This window comes from Phyllostomus discolor, chromosome 1 (genome assembly GCF_004126475.2).
Source record: "Phyllostomus discolor isolate MPI-MPIP mPhyDis1 chromosome 1, mPhyDis1.pri.v3, whole genome shotgun sequence".
NCBI lineage: Eukaryota > Metazoa > Chordata > Mammalia > Chiroptera > Phyllostomidae > Phyllostomus > Phyllostomus discolor.
The window spans coordinates 140,923,684-140,934,927 of NC_040903.2; the positions used below are offsets into that span (position 1 = coordinate 140,923,684).

Consider the following 11,244-nt stretch of genomic DNA (forward strand, 5'->3'; position numbering starts at 1 on the left):
ATATTTTGAGGTTAAAATTATAATACACCATTTGGTAAATACCATGTTATGTGACCTTCAAAAGTCCTTTTAAAGGTATAATTTTACGTGAAGATATATTTATGTTTATGGAAAGCCTAGGGCTTTTCACGTTTTCAAGTTGAAGAAAGTGGTACACTTTAGGGGAAAGGAGTTAATGAAATAGCCACTCAGTAATGTTTTTTATTTTATATCCCAAATTTGGCTCAGATATCACTAAAAATGCATAGAATGCTTTTTCTAGTATCAGCTGTTAAGTAGGCAGATTTGCAATTCTCTGTCTTGTTGGACTACCTGGTAGTCCAACAAGGTAAATGTGGTTGGTTTGTTTCATCAGCGTTTTCCCTGCAGTCATAGCTGGTTCTTGCACTGGCACATTCTCAAGACAGACGTTTTACAAGCCTTTGTATAACCCAAGCACCCAAGGCCTCTGTTTTGGAGCACGCACTAGTCTTCTTGCTCTGTGTGCATGTATATACAGTTCAATTAAATTTGTTTTACCTTTTCAGAAAAGCCATATGAAATGGAAAGTTTCTAAAATAGGAAAACTGGGGAGTTACCAAGTTAATTTTCAACATTTTGATTTTATTTTTAAATGCTTAGAAATAGGAACATCTTTTACATATTCACTCAGATAAGAGTATGATAGTTTTGCCAAATCAGAGAGTTTGATTTCTGCTCGCTATGGGATAAACAATTGCTTCATGTCATTTATTTTTCTAATTTTTTAAATTTTTGACTCAGAAATATTTGAGGAGAAAATAAATTGATCACTTTCATCTTTACTTCTGAACTTAATATGTTACAGTTTATATTTTTGGTGTTTGGTTTAGCTATTTTTCCATCAATTAGATGATATAATCTTCCTATTACTCTTAAAATATTTTTGAAAAAAGAGTTGTTCTATTTCATTAACTAACTTCAAATTGCTTTTAGCCCAATAATAGTAATTATAAAATTAATATATTTTTATTTGTGATTCATTAAATATTGTAAGTAAACTATTTTCATCTATATGTAGGAAAAGTACTGTTGTGACTGATAATATATTATGTTAAATTGCAGACATTGCTCTGTAGCCTCATATATTAATGTTTCTTTGCTTATCTAAAGTGATTATACAGTAAGAATAATTCATGAAATTTTTATTTTCTTAATGACAGTCATTTGTGGTAATTACCAGCATCCCTTTACTAGTGTGACTCTGAAATGCAGTCACCTATTATTTTTTTTAAAAATGACTGTTGCCTTCAGAAAAACTGTTCGTGAAATTAAAACATAAGAAATGTTGAATTAGATGATTAGCAAATATAAACACCCACAAGCAACTATAATTTTATTCAGTAATATAAAATCTGTCAGTTTTTTCATTTAATATTATTTTATTTTAGCAGTAAAAATAACAGTAAAAAATTTGTAAAAAAGTAACAAAAAACCCAAATTGTGGAAGTGTTCTTTATATTTATATTTTTAATTACTTTCAATAATATCTAGTCTAGTTACATCATGGTGTAGTAAATCAATCTGTGAACAAACTCAGAATTTTGAAAAGCTCTATATTCCTAATTATCTTTGTCGTTTTCCTAAACAAGCATTTAGCTTAATTATAGGATTCTTGCTTAAAATTATGATTTAAAAATTTTTATTTTATAATTTAAAAGTGTTTTTAAATCTGCTTTTATGTCATGTATCCACTCGTTTTTTATATACATTTAAATATGCAGTAGTCTTTGCAATACTAACTGGTTGTAAGCTTCATGAGAGCAAGATCTTAATCCTTTTTAATTAGTTCTATATCCTCAGCAACAGAAATAGTAGCTCGAGCACAGTAGGTACTCAATAAAAAGTTGAGCAATGAATACCAGAAATTTACTAAATTTATTTTAAATGAATTATTTTTAATACTTTTGCAGGATTTAATCATTCAGTAGCCTAATGTGGGAATAATTTTTGTTTCCTTTTGTTGCACTGCTTTTAAAAAATTAAAGTAAGATAGTTTATATGATTTAAAAAAAACATGCTTATGTGGTGAAATTCAATCTGTTATCCCCTTAATTTCAGTTTTACCTACATATAATTTTACACTGTTTAATCCAAACTCTACATACATATTTAAATTTTGCACTGTTTTTTATAGTCCATGAATTTTCTAGTTTCTATTTTATAATTTATAATTTTAGATATTATAGTTTAGTAATTTTATAATAACATTAGTTTTCAGACATACAGTGTTCTGTGTTATATGAAATTTTCCATTTTTGCGTTATTTTCCTAGTGGATTATAGGAGAGAAATTAAGTTAAAGATTATGCTTATTTTCTAACAATGTATACTAAAATGTGATTTTGAAAAAGCAGTATGTACTACTGCAAATATTATTTGCAAGAAGAAGGTCATTGATAGTTAAGCCATTCCCCCATCTATGTTTCGTTCATGCATTTTTGGGGGAGTTGATTAATTTTGCTGTTGTACTTTATCTTTGATCCTTTTAGAACTCAAACATTTTGTTGTCCACACAGTTCTTTACTGTTTGTTACTTAAAATTGTTTTTTCACTTTTACCTTCCCTTAGATTACTATATCTATACCTGTGTCTTTAAATATTATCTTGATGTTAACTCTCAAACGTCTTCTAATCTTCAAACCCACAGCCAGTCACTTAATTAATGTCTTTACTTGGGTGTCTGAAAGGCATTTCAAACTTAAAATGTCCAAAATAGAATTCTTGCTTTCTCTGTCTTTATGTTTCACTCCTTTTCTCATCACCCACTTCAGTATACACAGCTCCTGCTTTTACGTTCGTAGCTGTTTTTCACTTTTTACATAGATTGTTATGACCTTTAAAATATTAAACTGAGAAAATAAGTTTTCATGTAAAAATCCCAAGTATTTCAAGTATAGTTTCTCACTTATCAGAATTAAGAACTCTGAACATATCTCTAAATATATATACATATGTATACATACATATATATATCCTGAACAAGCTAAGAAGAGAGGTTTAAAATAGTAATAACAATAAGAATAATTATAATAGAGTTTGGATAACTCGATGCATAGATGATGTCAAATGGGACTTCTGGAAAATTTAATCCTAATAGAATCTGGTTTAGTAAGCATTTAGAAGACAATACCCCAAATTATGTTCATTTGCAATGATAGAACTGCCCTATGATAGGTTTTCTTTATAATTACTTGAGTTCTAGTCATTTTCTTTTTTGATATAATTATGTCTAGAGTACTTATCTCAAAATAACAGGAATGGTTTGAAGTCCTTCTCTTCTTCTTTCTTACCTATAAAGAATAGTTTTTTTTTCTATTTTTCTTACTCCTATTCAAATCCTCTGGAATGTAATGTGATGTATATTTAAAATATGAAGCAGTCATCAAAAAAAACCCATTTTGAATAATGCTTCAAGAGGTAAAATGACAAAATGTATTACATTAAAAATAGTTAAACTTTGCCTTTAGAAATTTTTGAGGATTATCATTCATTATCTTCTTTCAAGACACAATAAAGAGATATGTTGTCTGTCATTCTCTGTTACACCTTGCAGCCAGAGGGAAAAATATATGTGGGCCTTTGGAAACAGATATAAAATGAAGTAAAATCTCCACAAAACTTTTGAAGTGAATTATTTTAAGGTAAAAATGCAGTTGCTTGAATCAAGGCAGGGGGTGGGAGGTAACTACAGCAATTATGAATTATGATCATAACTTAGTGGACTCTGTCTTTTGAGCCGTCTTATGAATTGATCAACACTAATATATTTGTATTCTAGACTTTTAGAACCAACCTGATCACATTTTTTTATGATAAAATAAGCCAAGCCACGAGCTTAATGTGTAAGAAACTACAAGATAGCATAGTAAATACATCAATGAACATTTAAGAAAAAGGCATATAGTGCTTATTTAATTACTGAATTATGTTATTGGATTTTTAAAAATCATAAATCTGTGAGTATTACTATTTTGGTACTTTCATAAAATTAAAGCATCTGCCCTGGCTGGTGTGGCTCAGTGATTGAGTGCCAGCCTGCAAACCAAAGGGTCGCTAGGTCGATTCCCAGTCAGGGCACATGCCTGGGTGGCAGGCCAGGTCATCAACAGAGGTGCACAAGAGGCAACCACACATTGATGTTTCCCTCCCTCTCTGTCTCCCTCACTTCCCTTCTCTCTCTAAAAATAATTTCTTTTAAAAAGCATCTGCACATTTATTGTTTATATGTCAGTATGGTTGCAGTATAATCACTGAATTTTAGATTTCAGGGATGATAAAGATAGTTATTTTTATTTTAAGAACCCAAAGTCATATTTTACACACACACACACACAAATGGCCATGATGGAATCTTTCACATAATTTACTATTCAGTTATTATACAGATCTATATTTTATTTTTTGGCTTTATTTTTTAAAACATTATCCAATTGATAACTTCAACCAAGTGCAAATAGGAAATGGAAAATATTAAATGATAATATAATCTTCAGGAAAATAAAATATTTTAAGAGTTAAATATATGTTGCGCTCTCATATAAGCCAGCATAGGATAAACAGCATAGTAGGAAATGTATAAAAATACTTGCACACTTCTAGCTTTAGGAAACCAGGATTAAGTGTACAAAGTATGAGTATATTGCATCTGGACTGCTCTTGCAAAGCACAGAAGATTTCAGAAGTCAAAAATGTATGAGTTTTAAGGGGAAGAATAGTGTGGAGATACTGGTAACATTTGTCAGTTGGAACAAACAAATGGAAGGCAAAGACATAGACAAACACCTAACGTAGACTATATTCAGGAACTAGCAGGTAAAGTTTGTTCCTGGGAGGGCAGCAGTCCTAAAAGATGAAACTGGGAAGACAGGTCAGGACTGGGTAAGGGAGAGTTTGGAATGCCTGCATAGGGAGTCTGGGTAACGCAGTGGGGAGGTGGCATGGGGTGGGGCTGAAGGCGGTTGTAGAGTTTTTCATAATGCTAACATGAAAACTCCTCAGCCACAGTCTAATCAAGCTGTCTGATTTTAGAAATGATGAAACTGCAGTGATTTGACAAAGGTCACCCAGAAGAGCCAGGTGAAAGCCCATATCTCCTAACTGCCAAATCTAGATACTTTTTATTATATCACATTAGGTAGGATAAAATAGTAGGGCTGGGCAAGAAACATTCAAGGAGGGGAAGGATAACACTGCCTAACAGGAAGCAGGGATCCAGGCAGCAGGAGAAGGCACAGAGCGATCCCAGCTCTAAAACCTGGTGTTGGCAGTGGGTTGGGGGAAAGGATTGGGGGAAGACAGCATGGTACTTTACAGTAGGTATTAGACATGTTTGTGAAAACTGCCGCCTTTGATTTGGTTATCAGAAGTAAGGAAATGATAACAGTACAGAGTCAAAAGGGCCACTTTTTTATACTTTTTAGATACTTGTATTCATATAGCTGTGTAGTACATACAGGATAGGGAAAAAGTAGGTTTACAGTTGTTTGTGTGGAAAATAAATAACACAAGAACAAACCTACTTTTGCCCCACCCTATATTTTGCCAAATCAGTACTTTTCAGGAAGACAGTTATTTATGTATATAAATCTATAATCAAAAGAAAATGTACAAGATTTTCTATTTATTTTTGTCAGCAGTTCAATATAGACCCCCAAAATGACACGAGCATTTCCGTCAGACACTACCCTAGGGTGCCTCTATAGCGTAAGGTGTAATACATTAGGGAAATGAAAGAGACTCACCCTATTCGGTCTTTAGGATATATTTTGATAAAAGGCAAATTCATTTATCCATTTTTGTCTCTTTACCAGAGTTATGGCATCTTTTACAGCATCAAGAGATACAATAAGAAATATTAACATTTCTTTTGGATAGGCAAATAATAATATTTGACATATTTGATACATGATATAACAAGATATTTGATACATGATATAACAAGAACATAAAAGTATTTTCAAAGATACTGTTTGGTTGGTTACAGATTATAGAAATCCAACTCAAAGTGGCTTAAACAAAAAGGGAATTGTATTGATTCTCTGCTGGCTTTAGACATGTTAGATTCAGATGCCAAAATGCTATCAGAAATTTCTCTCTCTTCATTTTTGGAGTGTCCTTTTATCTAGGTTAATTATTTTCCATCTGGTCCTTTCTCTTGCCATATGGTGAGAAGATAGTTGGTCGTAATGTCAGGCTTGTGTTTTACTAGAGTAGAAACGTAGGTATCTATCTCAACAGTTGGGCCAAATTCTCAGGCTGACTCATATTGGACCATCAACTAGCTGAATGAATGAATGAAATAACAGGTATCTACTATTGATAGGAATTGCTTTCTGAATGTAAGGCCATACATCTGTAGAAACCCTAAATAAAGTAGTTCATACTATTAATTGGGATACTTTAAATTGTAATTCAACTTGTTTTGCATTTATTTTAAAGTATGGTTTCATGAGGGAGTTCAGTAATTTTCCTCCCATGATGAAGAGGCCGTGCTGCCTCACAGGCACTCACAGACCTTTCTTTGTAAGACCATCTGAGTTGGAGTTCTTACATGGCAAAGGAATAAATTGGTATGTCTTAATGTTTATTTTCAATCAAAAACACATCAGTATCAAAACCTACTCACCTGTTATTTTTAACACTTTTCATAGGATTCCCGTAGAGATTATTCTTTTGTGGTTGCAGATTATCACTACTAAAATGGGTCTAGGTTTGAACAGGAACTTTACTACACAGAGATAACAGAGCAAGCTTATGGGAATATTTGATAGTAAAGAACAGGATACTGATAGTACAAAAATACGAAAGACATTTAGATAAGTGCAATCATATCTCAAAGATTTTCTTATCCCTTCTTCCAATTAAACTTTGTGTCTCCTTTATACCCTTTATATATTTTTGTACCAGTTCTTTTAAGACTATTCGATACATTTATACATCTGCTTTCCACAACTCATCCAGAGTTTCTTAAAGGCAGGAACAGTGTCATATATATCCTTTATCTCTGCTCCCACACAGGGCCCTCAGGCCACTCAGTGTGCATTTCATAAAGGATGGATGGATGGTACAACTATAGATCATAGTTCTAAAGGGAAAACTAATTTGTAACTATCAAGAACAGACCTGATTTAACTGATACATGTTACACCAAATAATTTGTGTGCTATTTAGGATCCAGTTCTTTTTTCTCTCAATTCTTTTTGAAATAAGAATACATATATTCACGTGTCAGTGTGTTAACAGACTTCACCAAAGAAAATGAAGCTGTCCATATGATTAAAATATGATATTTATAATTTCAGTATGCAAATGATAAATTTCATTTGCATGGAATGGGGATGCAAACACTGTTAATGCACAGACTTTTCCTTTACTAAATGCTGTATTCCTGTATGTAAGAAGTGAGCAAGTGGGCTGTCGCACATAATTCTTCATGCTCCTCCTTTTCTCCCTGGGCCCCTCACTCCCCACCCAGGATTCGGTTGCCCACCATCTCCAAGCTCCCACACAGGTGTCTCACTCCCTCTTGGCTTTGACTTAACACATAAAATGGAAGTGGAGCACTGCTCTCTCTGAGATATTATACAAACAAGTTAATTTTTTGTCTCAACTTCTTAGAAGGTCTGGTTTCTGTGTCCATATTAGATTAGTATAGATATGGCTATATTTTTAATTCTTTATAAAAAAATAGTGTAAATCTAAGAGGTTTTAAATGTCCTTGTGTGAAAAATATAAGTTGAGTGACATATTTTGGCTAAACTATTAAATGTTATATTAATTAAATTTGGAATTTAATAACTTTCTATTTCCTTGAATTTCTAATTTAATTTCTAAGATAAGTAATCTTATGCAGAATTGTTACTATCTAAAATTAAGAAGTGATACATATTATAAATATTAATATGTAGTCATTAATATCTTAATCATAGCACACTTTTAGTTATATGTGGACAAATGTCATTTATACCAACAAAACTTGGGGACCACTTCAGTATCTGATAAAACAGTAATTATGGATGACAGTATTTTATATAGGATTATTTTAAATGGTTGAAACTAAATTCCAGTTTCAACTGGAATAGTACTTACTACATAAAGACATCTTTAGTATAAGGAAAGATGATATGGTGGTGTAATTATTTAATTTACAAAGATATGGATTTTTTTGAAGATGTTTACTTTTATGAAAAGTTCACAGTTTCTAAACTACATTATTTCAGAATTTTTGAATATTTAAAAGAAAAATTATTAAAGGGAGAAATAAAAAAGAAAGGTAGGTAATGTGCAATTATGTAAGTACTAGGCACAGTTTTATAAGTTCTTTTGAAGGACAGAAGTAGTCCTAGAGTTAAAAAATAAATTAAAAACACTGTGATGCATTAAATGGAGTAAGAGACTGGTGTGCACTGTGGTAGAAATAAACACCATACGATTGTCACACATCTAATAGATGCTTCAGGTTATTTTAGAATGGATGTTATAAAATTATATATTTCATTACTTTTTATTGATAGTCTATAGTTTTCAAAATTAACCTTTCATGTTTTATTCTCTTCTTGGGTTTTATCACACAGGTAATCAATGCATTGAGCAAAATAAAAGTGATATTAGGATTTAAAATAATTTAAGAACCACTCTTTTGAAACTTTTGGTTGATTAACATATGTTTCTTCCTAAAACTTATTTTAAAACCCTATAGTTTGTTAGTATAAAAATGTTTTCAACAGTACTTTATTGTCAAATTATTCTGATTTTTAAGAGAAATATTTATAAAGTATAATCATATTTGATATTCAGGATTTAAATCCTTAAAAGTAAATTTTCTCAATATTTTGTGTGCATGGGATAAAATATAAGGATGATTTTAATTCATCTTTATAATTGAGTTTAAGATGTAATTATGGTTTAACTTTCAAATTATAACACTTAAATATACTTTAATTAAGCATTTCAGACAAATAATTTTCCACAAAAAAAGTCTGTGAACAAAATTAACATGTTAAAGACTTATTTCTCAGTCTACTTTTGAAACTGAATGTATTTAATCATGGTGAATATGAAGGATGTATTTGATATTGCTAAGAAATATTTCTAGAAAATTTAGATTTCTTTTCACTAAAATGAAATTATACAGACAAATATGAATAAAACAAAACTCTACTGTGATTATAAATTACATGTGTGGAAAGGAAAGTGTGTGTGTGTATTTGTGTTTGTTCATGTGCATAATGCGTGTGAGTATATTTATGAGGTGACACAGTATAGAATTTGAATTTCTACTTTTCACCATTTGCTACCGTCAAGAGCAAAATACCAAAAATGCGTGGCTTTGTTTCTTTAAAATATTCTTACTTAGATCTGTTTTAAAGATAGCATGGCAATACTTGCTAAAAAACTAGCTTATTGAATATCAGATAGAATATCTAAACTAAATTCCTGCTTAAATCTTAACAGATTATTTCAGCCTGTCCACTTTTAATGTCTGTGACAAGAAGAGTGCCCTTCAGGGCTTTGTCAGTGACAAACTCAGTTTTTCATCTACCAAATGAGTCATTAAAAAATGCCCTGTGTATTTTTGTGCTACCAAAGTGCAATTTAAAATGTAAATATCTATATATTAACCTTCGGGGTTATGGAGGATACCACACTCATTCTATACTTTTTATTTGACTGACTAAATAAATAAAAATATGCTAGGTTTTGTGGCTGGATGTTTCAATACAAATTGGCTGAAATGCCTATGACTTCTATGGGTACGTCAGATTGTTACAGGTATGCATGTGACTGCAGCAATTTTTCAGTTACCTTTGGTGACATGATTGTGAGCCCTATTTTTTAAATGTAGTCATTTAAATCAATTCTAGTCATTTAGATAGAATAGGTAGGTTATATCATTCTCAGATAGCCTTAACCTACCTGAAAGCAATTGGATTGTTTTTATTGATTATTTAGAAATATTTGTTATTTTGTAAGGCTATATGTTGTGTTAAAAATTAAAATACTAATTACTGTATTGTTCTTTATCTCTGAAAATGCCAGTTGTGAAACAAGTAAGGTATTAAATAACATGGAAATTGCTAGGTGACAAGGAATATGAAATTAATGTTTTGGAGGAGCTCAAGCTAGAACTAGACTACTTTTCCTTTACTAACTTTGCTTTTATAATCCTGTACTCTTCATTTTAATATGTGTTGGAGTAAAGATATTCTTCAAGTGCAATAGGTGAAGATTCAGCAATAACATTTTGATTTCAGAGCTATATAAAAATGTTATCATTGATTTATAGTTACTGTTCCTTAAAAAAATACTAATGTCTTAGAACCTCTACTGCAAAATGCACAGAGACTCAAGGACAATTTTTGTTTAATAGTTTAAAACTGAAGATTGCTTATTTTCATTTGAAAGTTCTAACTTTACAAGATAATTGTATTAAACTGATGAAAGTCACTTTAGAAGTTGTGATATTTCTGTCTTTCATAAATTATATTTCAACTAATTTTCAATTGATTGTTTTACTTTTTCTAGGGCAGCAAAGTAATATATAATGTATGTGCACAAAACAGAAGTATTATTTATACGTATTTTTTTTAATTACAGGTAAAGATTATAGTTCCCAACAGCACAGCAGGTCTGATAATAGGGAAGGGAGGTGCTACTGTGAAGGCTATAATGGAGCAGTCAGGGGCTTGGGTGCAGCTTTCCCAGAAACCTGATGGGATCAACTTGCAAGAGAGGGTTGTCACTGTGAGTGGAGAACCTGAACAAAACCGAAAAGCTGTTGAACTTATCATCCAGAAGATACAAGAGGATCCACAGAGTGGCAGCTGTCTCAATATCAGTTATGCCAATGTTACAGGTCCAGTGGCAAATTCCAATCCAACCGGATCTCCTTATGCAAACACTGCTGAAGTGTTACCAACTGCTGCAGCCGCCGCAGGGCTATTAGGACATGCTAACCTTGCTGGCGTTGCAGCCTTTCCAGCAGTTTTATCCGGCTTCACAGGCAACGACCTGGTGGCCATCACCTCTGCACTTAATACATTAGCCAGCTATGGATATAATCTCAACACATTAGGTTTAGGTCTCAGTCAAGCAGCAGCAACGGGGGCTTTGGCTGCAGCAGCTGCCAGTGCCAACCCAGCAGCAGCAGCAGCCAATTTGTTGGCCACCTATGCCAGTGAAGCCTCAGCCAGTGGCAGCACAGCTGGTGGTACGGCGGGGACAT

General features: G+C 32.1%; 1 protein-coding gene across 5 annotated transcripts in view; it reads left to right on the forward strand.

The window, feature by feature from the left end:
- NOVA1 (NOVA alternative splicing regulator 1) overlaps positions 1 to 11,244 on the forward strand; it is a 151,608-nt gene that overhangs the window by 136,890 nt on the left and 3,474 nt on the right. For all 5 annotated transcript variants that reach the window (XM_028505737.2, XM_028505735.2, XM_028505739.2 and 2 more), the window contains one exon: positions 10,617 to 11,244. This exon is cut by the window's right edge and continues 3,474 nt beyond it. In XM_028505737.2, coding sequence (XP_028361538.1) covers positions 10,617 to 11,244 — 628 coding nt within the window. The remainder of the gene's footprint in view (positions 1 to 10,616) is intronic.